A 24,626-nucleotide genomic window follows, 5' to 3' on the forward strand; every position below is an offset into this window, starting at 1 on the left:
TATTGCATCTTTTTTCCTCCCCTTCCAAAATCTTTCTTTTTTTTAAATTCCAAAACCCTCTTAAAATATCTTTAGGAATGTTATCTTAATCTTAAAACCTGTTATCTTAATCTTCATTACAATATCATTATAATTTTCTTAATAATTGGGATTTTATATATTCTTTCAAAACAATTGCTTAAATCAAACTTCCATGTGATAAATATTCAGATTTTCCAATTAAAATGTATTTCATAGGTTAAAATCATTATTACTATATCAATAGATCAGTAAATAACAATTGGGGTTACTCAATCATTAACTGTAAAATCTTTCTTCTACATGATATTTATCTTGCATAAGGAGAAACCATACTCTTAAAAAAAGGTAAATCTATTCATATTAATTATGTAGAACAAATGATAAATGACAAAATTCATACTATTATATTATCCTAACCTTTATATTCTTTTAAGCAAGTCAGCATTAACAATCTGCTTGGGTAGGATAAGTATAGTTGGAAGGAAAAGTTTAATTACACAGAGTTATCCCCACTTTAAGCAACATTTTGTTACAAAATAACCTATCCTGTTAATCAAATTTAAATGGGTAACTTACATTTTACTTGTACATTTTATTTAGTTGTAAAATAGCGTTGCTGGCTTGATCAGAAGAGAAATCCATGGTTCCTTCCTTCTGAAAATCTCTTCAACTCTCCCGCCCCTTCTCCCAGTGCTTCATGTAGAGCAGGAGCTGTGATTGGTACAGCTTGCTGCCAACCAGATAGCTCTCTCAGTGCCTCCTTTCTGTGTAGAGAATGAGCTGTGATTGGTTCAGCCTGCTGCCAATCAGGCAGCTCAGGGGCAGCAAGAGCAGAAAGAAAGAAACCTGTTGCCAGCCATGAGGTTTCTTTCCTCCCTGCCTTTCACATCGGAACTGTGGAACTTTGGGACAGTTTTCAGGTCAGTGAAAGTCAGTGACTCTAGTATATGTCGAGGTTGTATTTTTCAGTACTTTTTTGTGCTGAAAATATCGACTTATACTCTAGTATTTACGGGTAATTAGATGGGTGAGGGCTGGAAGCTTTTCAAAAATCTCTTTTGTGTTTTTCCATTGATTATGAATTTCATCTGCATAAATAAACCATCCTCACTGGAGAAGTGCTGAGCAACCTGACATTTCCAGTTTTGTGTTTTTCTGTTTTCTTCTCCTCCTATCCTTGTGAGCTAAACCAGGCCAGGTTTTAAAGAGAAGGATTGTTTGTGCACCTATTTGTAAATTCAATTTGAAATTTCTGAAAATGATGGTCATTAAACAAATCCATTCATTTGATTGGACTTTTTTTTTTTACTGACACCAACAAAAAAATGACAGAAACTGGCAAAAAAACCCAGCCATTTGAATTATGAATAAAACTGTAACACTCGTATGGGGTTCTTTGTAACAATGGAAACGTGGGAATTATAATCAATAAAGGAGCACATCAATGTTGGAATCTGATACCTATGTTTGGCTGTCTTTGTGCATGTCTGTACAGCATACGCATCTGTAAACTTCATGGAGCAAAGAATTCAGTGGGTAGGAATAGTGGGCACAGAAGGTAGGAAGAAATAGGTAGCCAATAACTATCTAGAGAATAAGTACTGAAGTGGTTGAACTGAAAATAAAAATGCAAAGTTCTCAATTAAAGGAAGACAGAGTTAAAGAGACAGTTGAAAAGGAATCCTCAGTGAATACAAAGTAAGTTTCTGATATAAAAAGGAAGAATTAGCTCTGAACGCTTATTGCTTTTGAAGATAATTATTTGGATAGTAATAATTATATAAATATCCGGGTCTTACAAAAGGATTACGAAAAAGGATTACCTTGAATGCCTTTTCTATATGCAACAGTTATTAATTAATTTATTTTTTATTTCATCAAGAATGCATTATATCAGGGGTCTCCAACCTTCATAACTTTAAGCCTGGCGGACTTCAACTCCTAGAATTCCCCAGCCCAGGTTGCTTTGCTGGCTGGGCAATTTTGCTTTGCTTTGCTGGCTGGGCAATTCTGGGAGTTGAAGTCTTCCAGGCTTAAAGTTGCCAAGGTTGGAGACCTCTGTATTAGATAACAGATATAAAAACATAATTATGAATACATGAAATGGATATGAATAAAAGGGACCATTAGGGACAGGGACGGTAAGCACACTGGTGCGCTTATGCATGCCCCTTAATGATTAGTATTCCTAATATTAATATTAGTGATTCCTAATAAAGTAATTATTTATAATATAGGCACAAAACATATAAAATTATGTGTTGCACTTATTGGGCTGTATTAATTATGATATCAGGATACCTGAGCTGTCCCCATCCGAAGCGTGAAGTCAGCTCTGAAGGGCCCTTGGATTCTCTGAACTTTCTGCTTTCTTGCAGATGTTTCATTACCCTTTTCTGCTGACAATTTGCTCATCTTCCCAGGCGCTTTTCATATCTTCTTGCTGTCTTCACTAATCCATTCACACAAGAAATATGTATGTATCTATGACTTTTGAAAGATCTCATTTTATCTAGGGAGTTATGCACGGGAAGGTATTATAATACATGTGCAGCCTGGAATAAATAGGAATGAACTGGACAGTTTTAAGTCTTGGACTATTGGCTTCACCTTTATCCTATCACATTATGGAACCCAGCCATCTGGTTGGGCAATGCCCACCACATGAGTATGACACATATAGCCACCATGCTATGATCCCACTATATAGAATGCTGGTGAGACCACATTTGGAATACTGTGTTCAGTTCTGGAGACCTCACCTACAAAAAGATATTGACAAAATTGAACGGGTCCAAAGACGGGCTACAAGAATGGTGGAAGGTCTTAAGCATAAAACGTATCAGGAAAGACTTAATGAACTCAATCTGTATAGTCTGGAGGACAGAAGGAAAAGGGGGGACATGATCGAAACATTTAAATATATTAAAGGGTTAAATAAGGTCCAGGAGGGAAGTGTTTTTAATAGGAAAGTGAACACAAGAACAAGGGGACACAATCTGAAGTTAGTTGGGGGAAAGATCAAAAGCAACATGAGAAAATATTATTTTACTGAAAGAGTAGTAGATCCTTGGAACAAACTTCCAGCAGACGTGGTAGATAAATCCACAGTAACTGATTTTAAACATGCCTGGGATAAACACATATCCATCCTAAGATAAAATACAGAAAATAGTATAAGGGCAGACTAGATGGACCATGAGGTCTTTTTCTGCCGTCAGACTTCTATGTTTCTATGCTAACCTTTTCTGATTTATTTTCCCTAAAGAAAAAAGATATGTGGAATTAAGGTGAAAGCAGACAAATTCTTCTGGTTCTGGTCAGCTAACTTTCTTTAACAACTAATTTGCCTGTTGGAATCATTGGCCTTATATTTATCTTTTCAAATAATTTTCTTCCTAAAAAGGATTTATTGACCCATAGAAGGATTGCATGGCTTGGAACATGTTAAACAAGATAGCCAACACTACACCAGGCTCATCAACTGAGTGGAAAGTATATTTTTGTTATTGAAATGTTTTTCGACTTACCTGTAAATTTAAAGCTGAAAGGTTGTTCAATGTGTACAAATCTATGGAGGGTGAGCCTTAGTTGAAAGCTCCTTAACATTTCATGACACTGCTTTTCTTGATACATATTATTTTTCAGTCAACAGAGTGATTCATTAAGACATAATTTTATAACTACATGGATATCTACCCCATTTCTTGATACAGTGATACTTATTGTGTGTATTATTAGTCTTCCACATTAAGGTAATTTTTGTTGGAAATATGAAGGATTTATTTGATCTTTTAATATCTCTGTACATTTGCCTCTATGCTATAATCTGAACTGAAATATTTTATTGGGAGATCGCCTCCAGTCACCTCATCTTTTTGAGAGATTGGACAGAATCTACTCATGCTACTCACATTAGTTTAACAACTACACATTACTTTAACAACCACATTACTTTATCAACTACATTACTTTAACAACAATTCTAACTGAATTTTCAACTAAAATCAACATTAGTTTAACAACTAATACTTTAACAACAATTCTAACTGAATTTTCAATTGAAATCAAACTGAAAACTGTTAGTCAAATAACTCAACATCATTAGTATATTCTCATGTTTTATTTCCCATTTTCCCCTGGTGGGAAAATCTGGAGCAAGTTCTAGATGCTTTTTACACTTGCTCAGTATAAATGTTCATATTCCCGTTTTTCTTTATTTATCTTGGGAGATTTCATCCACTTTCTTGCCCAAATGGTTTATATTGGCCATCCTTCCATGCATCCTGATTCGATAAATGCACGTGTACTCTGGATTTCCCCAGTTGCTCTCCACTTTGATCTTTACATACTGGAACGCCTTCTCTTGTTCATTCTGAAATGTAGATGAGGGAAAAGAACAATCATAATAAAAAGCCATCGAGATGAAGTCATCGTCTTGAATGGCTCTATCGGTTTAATAGAAGAGTGCAAAGCCTATACTGTATATCTATATAAAAGAGCAGGGGTGGCGCAGCAGGTAGAATGCTGTACTGCAGGCCACTGAAGCTGACTGTAGATCTGTAGGTCAGCGGTTCAAATCTCATCACCGGCTCAAGGTTGACTCAGGCTTCCATCCTTCCAAGGTGGGTAAAATGAGGACCTGGATTATGGGGGCAATATGCTGGCTCTGTTAAAAAGTGCTTTTGCTAACATGTTGTAAGCTGCCCTGAGTCTAAGGAGAAGAGCGTCATAAAAATCAAATAAATAAATAAAATAAATCTGTAGACCTATTTCCCAAATGCTGATATAACTGCTTTGGGATTGTTATTCATTAGAAAGAAGATTTGTGGTGAGGTTTTTTTGTTTTTTGTTTTGCTATGTCCCATTACCTCCCATCAAGATATATAGTCCTCAACATATGACCCCAATTGAGCTCAAAATATATGTTGCTGAGTGAGAACTTTGCTAAGTGAGTTTTGCCCCATTTTACGACTTTTCTTGCCACATTTGTTTAATTAGAAATACATTGTTACTTAACAAATTGTTAAGTGAATCTGTTTTCCCCATTGACTTTGCTTGTCAGAAGGTTGCAAATGTTAATCACATGGACCCCGAGACACTGCAGCTGTCAAAAATGTGAGTCAGGTGTCAAGTGTACAAATAGGGGTGCTGCAATGGTTACACGTGTGAAAAAATGGTCATAAATCACTTTCTTCAATGCTACTGAAACTTTGAACAGCCATTAAGTGAACTGTTGTAAGTCGGGGACTATCTGTATAGTGCCACATATTATCTAAACTATATTTCCTCAGGAGGAGCTCTGGTTTTCCAGCTCTGGCCTAATCCACTTCTTAAAGTACTGAATTAAAAGTTGTCTGATTTTTAGTAGATGGGGCAGAAATTGGAGAGATTCTTTCAAAACAACTCCCTCTGACACAGCCCCTTCGGTTTTACTCTATCCTACTTTAGTTTTACCTCTAACCCACTTCTCCCATTTCTAGTTTACCTTCAGTTGGAATGTCTGAATTAATTCCTTCTCAGTATCATACATGAATGTTCCCAGCAGGATCTCCTCTTTTGTTTCATCATTTAGCCCCTAAAATTAAAAGGAGGGAATCAGTGTAGAAGAGTTGAATGCTGCAGCAGCCCTGAAGGACAACCTGGAAGCAGTTCTTGGCCAACAAAGTCAGGTCAATGCAGAAATCAAAAAAAAAAAAAAGGGAATTTTGAGTCTTGACAAGCAGGCAATCTTTTAATGGTGAGCGGAGTTATTTTATATGAAATGGGCAGAGAGCTACGGAGAGTGGTGTGATTATTCACCCTGGTTATTGCCAGATTGTTTTTAACATGTTTATTTTATTGATTGATTGATTGATTTTGTCCACTACAAAATGAGGGTTTTAGTGGGTATACACATAGTAAAATAAATGGTGTAGGTTATATAGAGCAGTGGTCCCCAACGTTTTTTCCACCAGGGACCAGTTTCAGCAAGACAATTTTTCTATGGCCCGGTGGGGGAGGAAAGGGGTGTGGTTGGGGGCGGGATTAAGCATGGTGGTCCTCCCCGCCCCTCTTTCCCGCCATTGCCTTGTGGCCAGCAGAACCTGCCTCCCAAGCCCTCTTGCCCGGCGAGAGGCGAAGCGCTGGAGGGAGGGGGTCAGGCCGGCCCTCCTGCCTCCCCCCCAGCCAAAAACGCAAAGGCATGCCACAGCAGAAGCTAAAAGAGGCTTGAGCCTCCCAGTCCTTCTTGCCCCTCTGTCCCGTCCATCACCCTGCCTCCTGAGGCCTCTTGCCCGGCGGGAGGTGAAGCGCTGGAGGGAGGGGGCGGCGGCAGGAGGGCCGGCAGCTGCTGACTCCGCGGACCGGTGGAACATGCCCCGCGGCCCGGTACTGGTCCACGGCCCGGTGGTTGGGGACCCCTGATATAGAGGATATACTCATAGTAAAATATATCTAAGAAAGAGTAGAAGAGAAGATATAGGAATGTTAAGATGCCTATGTTAGGGCTTATCTCAGAAAGCTATGCTGCTAATTTTCAGCAACTCTGGTGTACTGATCTGGACTCTGACTTTCCCTGGAAGTAGCAGGCAAAGGTTTTGTCCATTTCATCCTCCTGCTCCCACATATTGTATTCCAAATCACTATCCTCTACAGGGGTTGTAGTGAAGGCAGGAAATGTCCCAGATTATGGGACCTTATGGAAGTACACAATTGCTGGTCTTTGAATTCTACAGGGGGAATGGCCATTTAGCTCATTACTCCAAATATTGCTAATTTATCCAGCCTCTACTGATAGGTTGCCAGTCCAGAGAACTTGGCAGTGTATTATGTACCAATCCCTTCAAAAAGAGCTTTTTGAAGGGAGCAATAGCTTGCATATCCCAAATTAAGGTATTAATTAATATTTTTCTTAAATTTGTATCTTACTTTTATTTGTTACAAGTTAAGATCTGTACACAATAATGGGCTGCGGCCCCCATGGGAGGGGGACACAGTGGGAGTTGTAAGTTCATGCACTATTTATAGAATACTTAATAATTTTTTTTAATGTCCTTCCTTCTCTAGTACCTTAGTATGATCCTTAATTGCTTTTAAAATAGGAAATAATTAAATAGTATGTTTTACCCATAAACACTTTAATCATTTAAATCATTATCTAGATCTTAACTTTTATAGCAATTAAAGAAAATTGAGATACTTTCCTAATCTGTTATCATACTGAACCTTATGGGTTCAGTACAAAACCTTAAAATGTTACTGTGCTCCTCAACAAATAATGCTGTCTATCATTTGTCCTTTTTGTGGCTATTCAAAATAATGTGACTTAATCAACTGAAAAAGAGTCATCAAGCCACTACCACCCAGTCACATGACCTTTAAGCCACCCCGGTGACCTTTAAGCCACCCTGGTCACATGATTGTCAAGCTACTCCCACCTGGTCACATGGCAGGCAAGCCACACCCACAAAATAAACCATGCCCACAGTGTGGCAGTAAACATTTTGGCAGCTCATTGCTATATGTTCATAATGCTCCCACCTCCCATTTTTCCCCAAGAACTTTGAGAGATGAATTGGTCTGAGGGAGAATGACTGGCCTAAACTCTGCTGGCTTTTATACTAAAGGGAGAAATAGAACTCGGAGCACTGATTTCTAATCCTTCATCTTAACCTCGATACCAGAATGGCTCCATATCCTATTTCAGCTCAATATCAAGGGCATAGTTGCCTTGGTGCTTCCTAAATTGGAGTTCTTTTAATGAACCTTAGAGGTAAGATATACAATAAGTTAAAACAGTATTGTACTCACATAAACCAAGAAATCTTTTAAGGCGCTTGTGATTCCTTCCGAAAAAGCTATTGCTTTAGAGATGTGCTGAGCTGTAACGGCTGTGAGTCGGACTTTTTCAGGCAGCTTAATTACGACTTGGCCTTCAGATCCTGAGAATGCCCAGCAGTTTCCAGGGTAAACATCCGGCTACAAACAGGAGACCATTCACATAAATAAAATGCTCAAAATTGGAATCACTCTATAATATGTACCGTATTTTCCGGCGTATAAGACGACTGGGTGTATAAGACGACCCCCTAACTTTTCCAGTTAAAATATAGAATTTGAGATATACTGGCCGTATAAGACTACCCCTCTTCTGACGCACATGCCTTCGCTCCCCTTCTGTGCTGCGGCCGCGAGGGAAAGGAAGGGGGGAGGAACGAGCGAGCAAGAAACGGGGTGTTGGTGGAGACGGCGGGCTGAGGCAAAGGGCTGCGTTTCCCTTCCCTCCCTCCCTCCTGCACCCGCCTCAGGCAGCAGCAACAGCAGCAACAGCAGCGCGTCGATGAAGCTGGCGAGGGAGCTCCGGAATCGGTTGGTGCTCGCCCGACGCCTTGTTTTTTTATTTTCCCCTTTGGTTTCTCTTCACAGGCGGGAGTTCGGGGAGCTTTCGGCCGGCAAGGGAGCGCTCGAGGAGACAGCGTCTTGCGGCATTGCCTCCCGTCGGGTTTACGACGAAGGGACGCTCAGCAACTTCTTTTTCCTTTCGGCGCCGTAGCCACCCGCAGTCCCCGGAGCCGAAAGTGAGTGCGGGCCCGCTCCCCCCTCTCCTCAATCCCGCTCCCTGCCTCCTCCCGCCCGCGGCTGTGGCACCCGTGTTAAGCAGCAGCTTTCGCTGGGTGGCTGCTGTGTATGAATGACTTCGGCACCGAATGGGCTCAGTATCCGGCGTATAAGACGACCCCCCACTTTGGAAAAGATTTTCAGGGGTTAAAAAGTCGTCTTATACGCCGGAAAATACGGTAAATAGATGCATTGCTCTGGGGTTAAAATGGTTTATACAAGAAACACCCCCAATTTGGTGGTAGGGTATGTATGCTTGTCGGGTGGTGGGCACTTTTCACTATACACTTGTTTTATGTTGTGGGTATCTTAAAATTGTTAAAAATCAATTAAAAAATGAATTCAGGTCCTGCAGATTGATTTGATGTGTGAGTACAATAACTACTGGGGTTTCTCCTGGAGTAGGGTGAACTTTATTGTGAATATGTGACAAAATTGCTTCTGACCTCTAATCTGTGTTTTCTCTGGCTTATTAAGAGGTCAGATACACCAGCAAAGTAAACTATTAGTGGGTAAATAGAGTTTTGTAATTAAACCAGAATAATATCCCAACTAGTGTAAATTTTCCAATCATTTGCAACCAGGAAAATGTCATTCTTCCCTCATTCCTCCGTTGTAAATGAGGCATTCCCTCTTTCTCATTCTCTTTCTGTCTATCTACCTTTTAATCTCATTGAGGGGAGTAGTGAAGAGGATGGGCAAGAAAGGACCAGGATCTCCAATATTTTTATTTTTATCCCTCTAGAAATGAAGGGAATGGATGACGAACTGGGAAAAAGGATTACATAAAGTGAGGAGAGTACAAGGTGAAAAGAACAGAAAAGGAGATGGATGGGATTAAAGAAATATTCCCGGAAGGTTGGCAGATTTATTTTATTTTTTAAATTTATGTGTTTGTTTATCAAAACATGTAAATAATAGCAGGTATTGATATAAACACAAACACAAGTAAAGTAGGTACAGGCAAATAGGACAATAAGACAGGGATGGTAGGCACAATAGTGTGCTTATGCATACTCCTTACTAATAAACGTATTGTGTGTGTGTGTGTATTGCTCAAAAAAAACAAAGGGAACACTCAAATAACACATCCTAGGTCTGAATGAATGAAATATTCTCATTGAATAGTGTAGGCTAGATTGAGAAGTTAAAGAAAACATCCAGAAGAAAATAATGATATGTACCGTATTTTTCGCTCTATAAGACGCACCTGCTGATAAGACGCACCTAGATTTTAGAGGAGGAAAATAGAAAAAAAATATTTTGAGCCAAAAAGGGGAGAGGAAGAGAGGAAGGAGTGAAAGAAGGGAGTGAGGGAGGAAAGAAGGGAGGAAGGAAAAGGAAAGCAAGAAATGGAGGGAGGAAAGGAAGGAAAGAAAGAAAGAAAGAAAGAAAGAAAGAAAGGGGGAAGGGACAGGAACAGAGGAAGGAAGCAAGGAAACTTATGAAAGGGGAGAGTAAGAGAGGAAGGACTGAAGGGAGGGAGGGAGGGAAGAAGGTAGGAAGGAGAAAGAAAAGAAGAAATAGAGGAAGGGAAGGTAAAAGAGAGAAAGAAAAAGAGCAAGAAAGAAAGCAAGAAAGAGAGAAAGAAAGAAAATGAAAGAGAAATAAAAATAGAGAGGGGGCATGAAAGAAATGGAAGGAGGGAAGGAAGGAGAGAAAGCAAGAGAAAGAAAGAAAGCAAGAGAAAGAAAAAAGAATGAAAGAGCAAGAGAGCAAGAGAGAGAAAGAAAGAAAGAGAGAAAGAAAGAAAAGAAAGGAGGGAGGGAAGGAAAGAAAGGAAGAAAGAAAGAGAGAGAGAGAGGGAGAAGAAAGGAGGGAGGGAAGGAAGGAAGGAAAGAAAAACGGGGAGTGTGGGGAAATACCGGGGTAAGACCCGAGTTTGATACGTGTGAAGGGAAGCCCCCTTTCCCTCTCTCTTTCTCTCTTGCTATCTCTCCCCCCTCTCCCTCTCTCTTTCTCTTCCCCCTCTCCCACTCTCTTTCTCCCTCGCCCTCTCTTTCTCTCTCTCCTCCTCTCTCTTTCTCTCTCTCCCCCTCTTTCTCTCTCTTCTTCTCACTTTCTCTCTCTTGTTTTCTTTCTGTCTGGGCAGATGGCTTTGCTGACCGGAGAAGCCAGCGATCCGGGAGTCCGGGACTGTGTGGCTTTGCGCCATGAAGAGGAAACGGCTCCGGCAGCAGGGAAAAGTCGGCCGTTTTCTCTTCATGGCGCAAAGCCACACAGTCCCGGACTCCCGAATTGCTTGCCCAAGGCAGGAGGCGGCGGAGGAGGAGAGGGGGCGGATCGCGCCCCAAGGCAGAAGGCAGCGACGTTGGAGAGGGGGCAGATTGCGCCCCAAGGCAGGAGGAGGAGAGGAGGCGCATCGGCCGGGCAATAGGGCAAGGTGGAGGCACCGTGGGGAGGCAGGGGCGGCCGCGGCTCCCTTTACCCCTACTGCCACACCTCCCCGCCCCCGCCCACCTCCCTGCGGGCTGGCAGGGGGATGGGGAGCCCGTGGAAAAGGGCGCGCACGGGTGTATTTGGGGGTGTGCGCAGCTTACGGGGAACGCTGGGCCAGGCAGCAGCTAGCCAGCCAGCCGAGGGGATGGCGCTGCCGAGTTCGCAGCCTCCCCCCCCCTCCCTGCCTGTATCTTCGCTCCATAAGACGAGGCTGATTTTTCAACCTACTTTGGGAGGGAAAAAATTGCGTCTTATGGAGCGAAAAATACGGTATATAGTTATGTGATAGAAACTGGACTCGGGGCAGTACTATTTTTCTAGCTGAGAAATTGTACTATTCTACTGAATTAACTAATAGCAATGATAGAAATACTGCACCTGTAAAATAGTCTCAGGGGGGTTGGCTGAAGAGATAAATGGAAACCAACAGTTTTCCTGGTGCAAAAAATCAAAACTCTTAGATGTCTTGTCTTTATCAATCGTGGCTCCTAGATAGACAGACAGATGATTATGTAACCTCAAGATATTTTCTATTTCTAGTGAACATTTAGATGTATTTTCTTGTTACAGATGTTTTTTAAAGTCTAGAATTAGTAGGGTAAAATACAAAGAGATTTCTTATCAGAAATTACATTCATTCACATGTAATTTCCCAATATTAGTTCCCGCGCAGTGTCCATGTAGATAGATGATACTTTTATAAAGGCTAGAATAAGTACAGAATAGTAATTCATATTTTGTAGAGTTTAGTGTAGAAAGAGAAAAATCTGTCAGATATGATTTCAAATCACTTTCTTATCCCCCCCCCCCCCCAAGCTTCAGTTCAGGGATTTAAATGTGATGCCCATTAAACATTTAAATCAACCGAAGCTTTCAGATACTTCTCAAGGGCAACCAGGATCTCAAGATCCAGAACTGGGTGTAACTACTGCACAACTCGCAGTTTATGCAAAGACACTCCTGGCTGTGAGTTGCAAACCCAAAGCCACTCCATCTTTCAGGACATTACCTATTGACTTTTGAGCCCAGTCAGCCTTCTGTATATCGTCTTCAAAAATCTTCTTAAAAGCCAAATTGAGCATATCAATCATTTCCTGCAAAGGAGAAGAAAAATGCACCAGGGAAATGATTTATACAAATATCAGTTACATACGTTAGACATCGTAAGTTATAAATAGAACCATAGACTTAATTCCAACTGTTAGCAACAGATACACAAATATGGACAATAAAGCATCATGTCAAAAAAGCCAAAATTTGCCAATTCGGCAAATGGTTTGTTTCTCAAGTTTGCTGAGTAAGGACAGGAAATAAATGGGCCCAAATGAATAGCCCATAAAGGAATATTAACTGGTATCTAATAATATTTTTCTATCAGATTTTAGCTAAGGAGGAGTGGTTGCTGGTGCTTAAAACAGTGTGTACTACGATTCTTTTAGATAGCATTAAGATGTTTTCATATGTCATTTAAGTATGTGAAAAGATGATGCCTATGAAGCATACACTATAGCCAGCCCTGGGACACAGGCATTTGTGGGCTAATGTCAAAAGACAAAAATTTATATCAGTGCAGAAATCTCTATGCAATGCTCATGCTTTTTAGACATAAAGGCTGGAACTTCTGTGGAGAAGAAAAGTATGTAGAAAGGAGAGGTGATTTAATAATTCTTAGACTCATCAATCAATCCAGACAGACTATCTCATGTAGTAGGTTGGAGATGTACAAATTTCCTTTAAACTTTTGGTAAAGGGTAATCCCATAATTTACTATTTTATTTAATTTCTATACCACTCAACTCTCCAAAAGGAGTAATTGTTTTGTCTTCACCATAAAGACTTAAAACATACTAGAACACCTTTTATTATAAGCATCTCTATCATGAGCAGTGGGAAACCTATGACTAGGGCAGTGGTGGCGAACCTTTTAGAGACTGCAAGCCAAACCCCACTTACTTGTCACAAAGTGCCAACAAAGCAATTTAACCTGAATACTGAGGTTTTACTCCCTAAAATAATGATAAAGGCAGAGTTCAGCTAATTGTTCTACGAAAAATGTGATAAATGCACTTTTATGCCCCTTCATTTTTTCTGCTTTTGAAATATTATGCTCAATAACAATAAAACCTTTTGTAATATCATTTCTCTCTTTCTCCTTCCCTTTCTGTTTTTCTCTCTTTCCTTGCCTCTCTTCCCCTTTCCCTTCCTCTATGACTTTTTCTTTCTCTTCCTCTTTCCCTCCCTCTCTCTGCCTTTGCTTCTCTCTTTCTCACCCTGTTTCCATCCCTCTGTTTCTCTCTCTCCTTCCCTCCCTCTCTCATTGCCTTCATCTATTTCTCCACCCCACCCCTCCAAAACTGGTGCTGGGTGGTGGGAATCTGGAGGCTGATGAGCCTAGGAGCAGTGCACCGAAGTTCAGCTGGCTGGCAGGGCGGCATGGCACCCCAACATAGGCAGCTCTGCAAGAAAAGCAACTGACATCCGGGAGGCCAGAAGGAGCCTAGACCAGGGGTAGGCAAAGTTGTCTCTTTTATGACTTTTTTACTTCAACTCCCAGAATTCCTGAGCCAATCATGCTAGCTCAGGAATTCTGGGAGTTGAAGTCCACATGTCATACAAGAGCCAACTTTGCCTACCCCTGGCCTAGATGATCCAGGGTTGCATTGCGGCTCTGTGTCGTAATGAATTTCAGGAGGAGGGGGACCCCATCTCCTCCATTGGGAAACACCCGAGCTATGGTGGTGAATCTATAGCATCATGCGCGAGGTGGCATGCAGAGCCCTCTCTGTGGGCACGTGCGTCATCACCCCAGCCTAGTTCCATCGCATTTCTTTGTCGGTTTCATTTTCAGGGAAACAAAAGTTTGTGGGACTAAAAAAAAAAATCACTCAATCAATTCCAACTTTGTGAGATCTTATCCTTTCATGAGAAGTTGGAATTGATTGAGTGAATTTTTTTTTTACTCCCACAAACTTTTGTTTCCCTGAAAATGAAACTGATGAAGAAATGTGATGGAGCTAGGCTGGGGTGATGACGCACGTGCCCACAGAGAGGGCTCTGCATGCCACCTGTCGCATGATGCTATAGATTCACCACCATAGGTCTAGGATTGTCCAAACAAAGCCACTGGTTGATTGTTCTCCCTGTTGGGAAATTTCTCCTTGGTTCTTGGTTGCTTTTTCCCTTGATTAGTTTCCATCCATTGTTTCTTGTCTTGCCTTCAGGTGCTTTGGAAAACAGGTTGATGCTCTCTGCTCTCTGCAGTCCTTCAAATATTGGAACACTGCTTTCGTGTCATCCCTAATCCTTCTTTTCATTAGAGTAGATATACCCAATTAGCATCATCCTTGTTTCTCAACATTTTGTTGATATTGTGGCGACCAAAACTGGAGGCAACATGGAATACTAGTGCCCAGTATGAAATTATAATTTACCCTTTTGCAGCAGGAAAGAAACCCTCACTGTGGTTCAATGTTTTCCCTACTGTATTTTTTAAGCATATTTGGTACGAGTGAGGCTGGGGATGAGAACAACTAACAGACTTCAGTTTTGTAAAAGGGGGAAAAATGACATTCTATGGTAGCTAATAGATGTGCAAAAGAAAATGATAATCTGTAAAGATCGAAACCAGAGAATTTCTGAGATTAGTTGCAGCTTCCTACTTTCTTCTCTCCTGGTAAGTCACTTTCCTGAAGGATTTGCTTGGTGGACAGCAGGCGGCCTTTCTGGAGGTTGCTGATCTCAGAATGCATTTGATCCATTTCGTTCTTAAGGTCCTGAATTTCATGGAATTGATCTTCCAGCAGATGTTGTGATTTCCTTGTAAGAAAGGAGGGGAAATGGGTGTCAGGATTATATGCAAAACTCTGAAAAACTGTTAAATGGCAAAGCAAAAGGATACAAACCCGTTCTATTGTTGCTTCCGTCTAGTGTTGCCTGGATTTTTGCTGTAGACTAGTGTAATACAGCTGGTCCTTGACTTACAACCATTCATTTAATAAGTCTGAAATTACAGTGGCACTGAAAAAAGTGATTTCCGACCACTTTTCACATTTAGGACTGTTGCGGCCTCCCCATAGTCACATGACAAAGATTCAGATGCTTGGCAACTGATTCATATTTATGACGGTTGCAGAGTCCCAGTGTTGTGATCATCTTTTTGCAACCTTTTTATAGACAAAGTCAATTAGGGAAGCCAGATTCATTTAATAACCATGCTATCAACTTAACAAAGGCAGAGTTTCACTTAACCAGCGTAGCAAGATAGTGGTAAACAGGGGCAAAATTCACTTAACAAATGTCTCATTTAGCAACAGAAACATTTGGGCTCAATTGTGGTCGTAAATTGAGGACTGACTGTAATCATAACTGCTTTCCAGAGCATTCCTGGGCCTGCAATGCACCAGCTAATTATTGTGGTTACATAAAACTGGATATTAAGGCATTCTCGCCGAATCTGAAGGATGTTAGAATCAAGAATCAGACCATTTTCTACTACGGCTTGACTTCCTGGCTCCAATCCTTCCCCGCAGGGAGGCGGAACCAATGAAGATGTTCCGCCCCAGACGCCTGATGGATCCAGAGGGTTTCCAGACGGCGCTTGGGGTTATTCCAGAGGCACTCATCCACAGTTCGGCGGAGTCTCTTGCCTAGGCCTGGAATACGGCTGCTGCGGAGGCTCTCGACCGGATTGCGCCTTTGCGACCCCTCCATGGCGCTAGACCCCGTAGAGCCCCATGGTTCAACGAGGAGCTCTGGGAGTTGAAACGCCAAAAGAGACGTCTAGAGAAGCGATGGAGGAAGAGTAGGTCTGAATCTGATCGAACACTTGTAAGAGCTTTTATTAAGACTTACAAAGTGGCGCTCAAGGCGGCAAGATGCGCGTACCATGCCGCCTTGATTGCATCAGCGGAATCCTGCCCGGCCGCTCTGTTTAGGGTGACCCGCTCCCTTCTTAACCAGGGGGGAGTTGGGGAGCCCTTGCAGAGTAGTGCCAAGGAGTTTAACACGTTTTTCGCTGATAAAGTCGCTCAGATCCGGGCCGACCTCGACTCCAATTGTAAAACAGAGTCGACTGACAACGAGTCAGTCGAGGTGACTGGGGCACGTACTTGTCCACCTGTCTGGGAAGAGTTTGATCTGGTGACACCTGATGAAGTGGACAAGGCCATTGGAGCTGTGAGTTCCGCCACCTGTTTACTGGATCCGTGTCCCTCCTGGTTGGTCTCGGCCAGCAGGGAGGTGACACGGAGCTGGGCCCAGGAGATTACCAACGCTTCCGTGGGGAGGGGAGTTTTTCCATCACTCTATAAAGAAGCGCTTGTGCGCCCCCTCCTCAAGAAGCCTTCCCTGGACCCAGCCGTACTTAACAACTATCGTCCAGTCTCCAACCTTCCCTTCATGGGGAAGGTTGTCGAGAAGGTGGTGGCACTCCAGCTCCAGCGGTCCTTGGAAGAAGCCGATTATCTAGGTCCCCAGCAGTCGGGCTTCAGGCCCGGTTACAGCACGGAAACCGCTTTGGTCGCGTTGATGGATGATCTCTGGCGGGCCCGGGACGGGGGTTTATCCTCTGTCCTGGTGCTCCTCGATCTCTCAGCGGCTTTCAATACCATCGACCATGGTATCCTTCTGCACCGGTTTGAGGGGTTGGGGGTGGGAGGCACTGTGCTTCAGTGGTTCTCCTCCTACCTCGCTGGCCGGTCGCAGTCGGTGTTAGTGGGGGGTCAGAGGTCGACTCTGAGGTCTCTCCCTTGTGGAGTACCTCAGGGGTCGGTCCTCTCCCCCTTGCTATTTAACATCTACATGAAACCGCTGGGTGAGATCATCCAAGGACATGGGGTGAGGTATCATCAATATGCCGATGATACCCAGCTTTACATCTCCACCCCATGCCCAGTCAATGAAGCGGTGGAAGTGATGTGCCGGTGCCTGGAGGCTGTTGGGGCTTGGATGGGTGTCGACAGACTCAAGCTCAACCCGGATAAGACGGAGTGGCTGTGGGTTTTGCCTCCCAAGGACAATCCCATCTGTCCGTCCATTACCCTGGGGGGGGGGGAATTATTGACCCCCTCAGAGAGGGTCCGCAACTTGGGCGTCCTCCTCGATCCACAGCTCACATTAGAGAACCATCTTTCAGCTGTGGCGAGGGGGGGCGTTTGCCCAGGTTCGCCTGGTGCACCAGTTGCGGCCCTATCTGGACCGGGACTCATTGCTCACAGTCACTCATGCCCTCATCACCTCGAGGTTCGACTACTGTAATGCTCTCTACATGGGGCTACCTTTGAAAAGTGTTCGGAAACTTCAGATCGTGCAGAATGCAGCTTCGAGAGCAGTCATGGGCTTACCCAGGTATGCCCATGTTTCACCATCACTCCGCAGTCTGCATTGGCTGCCGATCAGTTTCCGGTCACAATTCAAAGTGTTGGTTATGACCTTTAAAGCCCTTCATGGCACTGGACCAGAATATCCCCGAGACCGCCTTCTGCCGCACGAATCCCAGCGACCGATTAGGTCCCACAGAGTGGGCCTCCTCCGGGTCCCGTCAACTAAACAATGCCGGTTGGCGGGCCCCAGGGGGAGAGCCTTCTCTGTGGCGGCACCGTCTCTCTGGAACCAGCTCCCCCGGAGATCAGAACTGCCCCTACTCTTCCTGCCTTCCGTAAACTCCTCAAAACCCACCTTTGCCGTCAGGCATGGGGAAACTAAACATCTCCCCCTGGGCACATTGAATTTATATATGGTATGCTTGTGTGTGTGTATGTTAGTATAGGGGATTTTCTTAAATTTATAATATTTTAATTAATTGGATTATGTATTGGATTGTTTTTCACTTGTTGTGAGCCGCCCCGAGTCTTCGGAGAGGGGTGGCATACAAATCCAAATAATAAATAAATAAATAAGAAGAAAGGAGATATTAAGAATGCCTGACCCCAATACGGTAAAGCAGGGATGTCAAACTCAATTTCATTGAGGGGCGCATCTGGGTTGTGTTTGATCTTGGGGGAAGGTAGGTGTGGCCATAGTGGGCGTGGTCAGCTCAACGTCACATGTACCAAATTTTTTTTTGGTTTTGGCGGAAAAGTATAGTGTCTGAGTGACAGTCCCTTTGGGACTGGGCGGCATAGATAAACAAACAAACAAACAAACAAATAAATAAAAAATCCCTTCTTTTTTATTAAAAGAAATTAATAATAAAACAAAACCAAATTATATTACTATTATTATCTTCTCTTTTTCCATCCCTGTCTCCTCCCCCCGTGTGTGTGTTTGTGTGTGTGTGTGTGAACTGTTGAACCATTTCCAATTAGAGGTGAGCTATTGGAAATGGTTCAACAGTTCACACACACACACACACACACACACACACACACAAACGGCTGGGGGTTATTATTTGGGTGCTTTTTACCATATCCTTTAAATCAAGAGTCATTTCTCTTCTCTTTCTCTCTCTCTCTCCTCTCTATTGCTTTCTCTCTCTCACTCACTCTTTCTTTCTTTCTATCTCTCTGGCTTTCTTTCTCTTCTCTCTCTTGCTAGCTCTCTCTCCCCCCTTCATCTCTCTCTCTCTTTCTCTGTTTTCTTTGTCTCTCTCTATTGCTTTCTTTCTCTTCACTCTCTTGCTAGCTCTTTCTCCCCCCTTCATCTCTCTCTCTCTTTCTCTCTTGTTTTCTTTCTCTCTCTCTATTGCTTTCTTTCTCTTCTCTCTCTTGCTAGCTCTCTCTCCCCCCTTCATCTCTCTCTCTCTTTCTCTCTTGTTTTCTTTCTCTCTCTCTATTGCTTTCTTTCTCTTCTCTCTCTTGCTATCTCTATCTCCGCCCCCCCCTTTCTCTCTCTCTCTTAGCAGCGGCATTGGGCAGTAGCCCTGGGGCGGTGGCAGGGTGATCGCTGTGAGGCGGCGAGGGGGCTGCGAGAGCGCTTTCTCCAAGCGCTTCAGGAACGCTTGCCCTGCCTCTACTGCACCCCCCTTGCTGGAAGTCTGGGACGAAAGTGCTCCCAGCGAAGGGGCTGGGAGAGGGGCAGGGCAGGCATTCCCGAAGCCTTCAGAGAAAGCCCTCTCTCGTAGCCCCCTGGCTGGCTGGCAGCACTTTCGTCCGCAGCCGCCACTGCCGTGAGAGAAGTCGTGCGCCAAGGCAGGAGGTGGCGGAGGAGGAGAGGGGGCTGATCGGGCGGGCGGGGAGCAGGGCTGAGAAGCCAGGGGCGCGTTTGACCGGAGGCACTGTGGGGAGGTAGAGCCGGGCGCGGCTCCCTTTCAGCCTACTGCCGCACCTCACCCCTGCCCCCCCCCGCGGGCTGGCAGGGGGATGGGGAGCGCGTGCCTGCAGCTTACAGGAAACAGTGCCCTGGAGGCTCCATTTTTTTGCTGTGAAAGCCTCCTGCAGACCTCACCCACCGCATGTGGTCCACCTGAGCGCTGTTTTTGCCAACAGAGGCAACAAGAAGCCAATCTTTACTGTTTCCAGGGCACTCCCGCAAGCCGGATGTGGCCCATGGGCCTTGGGTTTGACAGCCCTGCCCTAAATATAGTCAGGAATGAATCTTTTTTAATTCAAGGGAACTTCCTTCCACAGAAAGGTGGATAGAATTGCAGCTTAAATATTTTCTCCTTGGGTGTGAAAGAATGTTGCACTGTAGTCTCTAACCAAAAGCAAATGCATACTTATCCAGAGAGGACTTCCAATGTGTTTTCAGTCTTAGGATTGCCTCCAAAGGGATTGGTGTATGCCAGGAACAGGCAAAGTTGACTCTTCTATGACATGTGGACTTCAACTCCCAGAATTCCTGAGCTAGCATGATTGGCTCAGGCATTCTGGGAGTTGAAGTCCACAAGTCATAGAAGAGCCAATTTTGCCTACCCCTGGTGTAGGCCAAGGATGGAATTGGACAACCTATTATTTTAACCCTAATGTACATGAGATAATGAAGCTTGAGGCTTATATTCCTAGACCAAGGTATGCCTGGCTGAGGAATTCTGGAAATTTGCCAAGGTTGGGCAGCCCTGTCTTAGTTCCTGTAGTTCTAAGCCTGGCTGCATTTCAATAAGCCACATTCCCCGAGATTTGTACAGTTCTTTTCCTTTAAACCATAACTTTTCTTCCATATCTTAGGTTTGAAGGGGGAGAGGCCTCTTTCCAATGTTTTGGTTTATTGGATGACAATTTCCAGACTTTTTTAAAAAAAACTTGTGTGCATTCTTGTTTTTAACTATTGTATTTTGTAAATTTCCCAGAGTCATGAGATAGATTTAAGCAGTTTATAAATTTAATTAACGAGTGAAGTCTTTTTCCTTAAGATATTTTGGAGGGATGTATAATAGCCTTACCAGAGATTGTTCAGCTCCGTTTCATACATTTTTGTTAGTTCCTGTTGGAAGGAAAAGAACATATATGATTCAACTTTTATATGAACAATTTGTAACGTGGACCTCAATCATAGTTAACTGTAGTTAATTTATGACCATTCTAGAATATATATATATATATATATATATATATATATATATATGTACAGTATATGCTTCTTGACTTAAATTCAATTCCATACCTCCCCAGCCAGAATTATGCAGTAAATTATAATCTTATCATTTAGTGATTGCCTCAGATAGTGAGAATTTACCATTACATAGATGATGAAAAACTAACTTTGGAATCAATAACCACATTTATCTTTACAACATCATTTGGTTACCTGTCCACATTGCCTTGTGCTTATCCCATACCCTCTGGTAGAGCCAATACATTTTAATTTATGTTTGCTTGTTTGTATCCTACTTTCCATTATATATATATTTTTACAAAATATCCCAACATACCTTATTCCTCTTATTTTTCCCACAATAACAATCTGAAGTGAGTTAACGTGATTGTGTGTGACTGGGCCAAGATCACCCACCTGACTTTCAAGGTTAAGGCAGGACTAGAACTCAGTGTCTCCTGGTTTCTAAGCCAGCATTTTAATTGCTATATCAAACCCAAGCAAGCTGTCATTTCCTGAGCTGCTTGTTTGTGTAGCTGTGGTTACTCCAAAACTGCTGAGAACAACTTAACAGGCTCAGTTGTGTAACGTTAATGAGTTGATTACAGCCTGGTAGCAGCTGCTGCCTGGAATTGACAAAATCCTAGTCACTTTCACCCCTGAAGGCATTTGCCTCCTAAGAACCTGCAGCTACACTTCTTTCAATGCATATTCCCCATCATGTACCTGTTCACCCTCTTTCCAGTGAATGTAAATGCAAACACCATTCCCATTCTTTCTCATTATCCCAGTGCCAGGGTAAGCATTTCAAACGATGGGGAGTAGGGGAAAAGGGGTATATGATTTGGCCATTTCTCCAGGTTCTTCATAAATTGAGTTCTCACTACACCTTACACCACACTGCTTGGAGCCCCTCCCTTATGATACCAGGTTGCAACGCCTTGGTCCCTTCAGCCTTGAAAGACGGCATTTAAGGGGTGACTTGATCGAAGTGTATAAAATCATGCATGGGATAGAAAAGGTGGATAGAGAAAATTATTTTCTCTATCACACAATACTAGGGCAAGGGGGCACTCCTTAAAGCACATAGATTAGAACGCGAGGACAAATCAAGGGAAATATTTCTTTACCCAAAGGGTCGTTGGTTTATGGAATTTAGCTGTCAGCCTTGATAGCTTCAAGGCAGGATTAGACAGATTCATGGATGCCAAGTGTATCGATAGTTATTGAAATGGATGTCCATGTGCCGCCTCTATGTTGGTTGAGGCAGGCAGAATTCCCTTGAGTACCATTTGTTGGGGGTCAAGGGAAAGGTTTGCCTTCTCCTTCTGCTCAAGATTCCCATGTACAATTAGGGGGCCAATGTGTAACACAGAATGCTGGACTCGATGTGCTTTGGCCTGATTCAGCATGGCTCTTCTTATGTTCTTATGCTTGGATTCACACAACTGTTTGGGGTTATATCCTAATGCTGTAAAGCAGGGATGTCAAACTCATGTTGTCATGTTGTCATTATATGATGTATTGTGACTTTTTCCCCCCTTCGCTAAACCGGGGTGTGGGGGTGGCCAGTGTGTGATGCAGCTGTGCCATGATTGTGACACCCCTGCTTCAAAGCAAAGGAAAGCTGAAGTAAAATAATAAGCAGAATTGTGGTCATGTGATTTTTTGCTTAGTGACAGCTTTGCTGAGCAACGAACTTGTAGTTTGTCAATTGCAGTCACTAAACAAGGAGTACCTGTTTTTGGAGAATGCAAAAGTAGAGGAGCCAAGTTATTTTAAAAAATAAAATCCAGATTTTAACTGTCACTTCCATGATGACAGATTATACACAAATTCACTTGCTGTTTTCCAGATACAACATTTCTGGTAGCCTCAAAACCCAAGAAAACAAATGTGAACAGCATCTTTGATGGCCTCTTATTATCGAGCAAGGGCTTGTTTCCATTGAGAATTGTTACAGAAGAAAGGATCTTAGTGTGTGGCAGCCTTTTTGTCTTGAGGCCAAATTCTCTATGAGTTCCCCAATCTGGCCCCAAACTATTTCGATGACTTCCTTTTCTGTCCCTTACATGTAATGGTGTTTACCTTGGATGACAGGCCATCAGATAATTGCAGGTATTGACAAACAGTATAAACTGTGCCTGTAAGAAACAAACAAAACTGGGAAGTTTCTACAATGAACTCTACAAATGCCTTTTGTCTTGAAGCTTCATGCTAAAATTACACAGAATATTAGGAAAGATGTTCCTCTAGCATGTTATCCTCTTTTCTCAAAACTCTTTAAGAAGGACATTAATCCTACCTACACTGAAATTTGGCAACTTTATTGAACACTGGGCACGTTCTCTCCTTCCTTTTGAAAGAAAAGAAAAGCTTTTTAGTTTTATAAACACAGAGTAATATAGAAGTGCATCTAAGAAAAATATCACCACACACAACCATTTCCCACTACCTGAAGGAGCATTTAAAATCTCACTTTTTTCTATCGATACTTACCATTCAAACAGCCTTCATTTACTTCAACCACCCACCCAAATTGTCTCTTACAGAAGCTCTTTCAGTACTGAGAGAAAAATCTGTATCTGAGAAAAAGGTGAATGGTTATAGGATATACAATAACATGCCCTTGTTTGCAGGTTGGACACTTCCGCTGTGCAGTTCCATGCGTATTCGTCCTGCAAGAATCTGCAGTTGGATCCTGGTTCAGAGGAGCAGGAGTTGGAGCTGGGACTGTCCAACAGGGAAGACATAGTCCTCTATAAATGAGTGGAAAGTCAAGGGGATGAGGATGAGGAAGTCCCAAGGCCGTCTGGCAGTGAGAGTAGGGGGGGGGGGGGGGCAACCAGATGGGGATCCTCCTGCAGGAGCAGAGCTGCTGCAGAGGACCAACAGAGATGGTAGCCTCTCAGTGGTGGGCTGCTACCTGTACGCCTCGGAGCTCCGTTCCGCTAGACTGCGCAATTTGCGTGCAACCACTCTGATGCCGTCTTCAATATTCTGGTGACTGGCGCCATGTTTTTTTTTAAAAAAATGTCATTTTTGCTTCCTGCACATTCGCAGAAGCAAAATCCTGCGAGGGGATGCTCAGGTGCGCGAAATGTCATAGATTTTTTGCTTCTCCACATGTGTGGAAGCAAAAAATCACTGAAATTGCATGCAAGCGAGCGTCCCCTCAGGAGATTTCAGCAAGTTTTTGTTTCATGCGCAAAAGCAAAATCACATGTGGGAACACACGCACAGGCACACATCCATTACCACCCGAATGAGTAGGATGCCCGTGCAGCGCACCGGTATGCAGGTAAGTGGAACCCGCCGCTGCTCTAGACCAGAGGTCGCCAACCGCCGGTCCGCGGACCAGGACCGGGCCGTTGGGGTTTTTCAGCCGGTCCACGGCGCCGCTGACAGCTAGCTCCGCGGCCCTGCGCCTGGTCAGAGCTCGCGTGGAGGCTGCCTCTCTCCTCCCATATTTTGCCCCCCTCCCAGCCTCTTGGCCGCATTCACCTTCCTCCGCCATCTCCAGCATCCAGCTCTTCCTCCGCTTCTCGCTTCTCTGACAGCCGAGCGGCGGCCCGGAGGCTGGGAGGGGGGCGGAGCACTTTGAATCCTGGCAGAAGCTGCTGCCCGAGTGCTCTTGGCCGGCGGGATTCAAAGTGCTGGGGTGGGGGGGTGTCCCGACAGCCCCCCCCCACCCCAGTGCTTCGCCTCCCGCTGGGCAAGAGCACTCGGGCAGCAGCTTCTGCTGGATACGGGCGATGGGTGGGACGAGTGGCGCGGAAGCCGGTGGCTGTGGCAGCTGCTGCAAGAGGCTTCCGCGCCGCTCTGTCCCACTCATCAACCTTCCTAACTCCTCCCCAGCCAAAATCACAAAGCCAGGCAGCCCCCAGCTGCCAAAGGAGCCTCCTGATTCTCCCCGCCCTTCTGTCCCGCTCATTGCCCGTGTCTGGCAGAAGCTGCTGCCCGAGTGCTCTTGGCCGGCGGGATTCAAAGTGCTGGGGTGGGGGGTGTCCCAGCGGGAGGCGAAGCACTGGGGTGGGGGGGCTGTTGGGACACCCCCCACCCCAGCACTTTGAATCCTGCCGGCCAAGAGCACTCGGGCA

At 43.8% G+C, this 24,626-nt stretch overlaps 2 protein-coding genes across 2 annotated transcripts in view; both read right to left on the bottom strand.

The window, feature by feature from the left end:
• Positions 1 to 2,436, bottom strand: part of LOC139159561 (sperm-associated antigen 4 protein-like) — a 32,801-nt gene extending 30,365 nt beyond the window's left edge. The window contains 1 exon segment of the mRNA XM_070736870.1: positions 2,412 to 2,436. Within this exon segment, the coding sequence (XP_070592971.1) occupies positions 2,412 to 2,436 (25 nt within the window).
• Positions 2,437 to 4,237: 1,801 nt separating this feature from the next.
• Positions 4,238 to 24,626, bottom strand: part of LOC139159562 (SUN domain-containing protein 3-like) — a 31,321-nt gene continuing 10,932 nt past the window's right edge. Inside the window, exons 4-11 of the mRNA XM_070736871.1 lie at positions 22,615 to 22,670; positions 20,375 to 20,415; positions 14,718 to 14,874; positions 12,068 to 12,152; positions 11,437 to 11,546; positions 7,813 to 7,980; positions 5,510 to 5,599; positions 4,238 to 4,396 (exon numbers count right to left, since the gene is read on the bottom strand). Of these exons, the coding sequence (XP_070592972.1) occupies positions 4,238 to 4,396; positions 5,510 to 5,599; positions 7,813 to 7,980; positions 11,437 to 11,546; positions 12,068 to 12,152; positions 14,718 to 14,874; positions 20,375 to 20,415; positions 22,615 to 22,670 (866 nt within the window). The remainder of the gene's footprint in view (positions 4,397 to 5,509; positions 5,600 to 7,812; positions 7,981 to 11,436; positions 11,547 to 12,067; positions 12,153 to 14,717; positions 14,875 to 20,374; positions 20,416 to 22,614; positions 22,671 to 24,626) is intronic.

The sequence above is a fragment of the Erythrolamprus reginae genome, chromosome 2 (genome assembly GCF_031021105.1).
Source record: "Erythrolamprus reginae isolate rEryReg1 chromosome 2, rEryReg1.hap1, whole genome shotgun sequence".
In the NCBI taxonomy this organism is placed as follows: domain Eukaryota; kingdom Metazoa; phylum Chordata; class Lepidosauria; order Squamata; family Dipsadidae; genus Erythrolamprus; species Erythrolamprus reginae.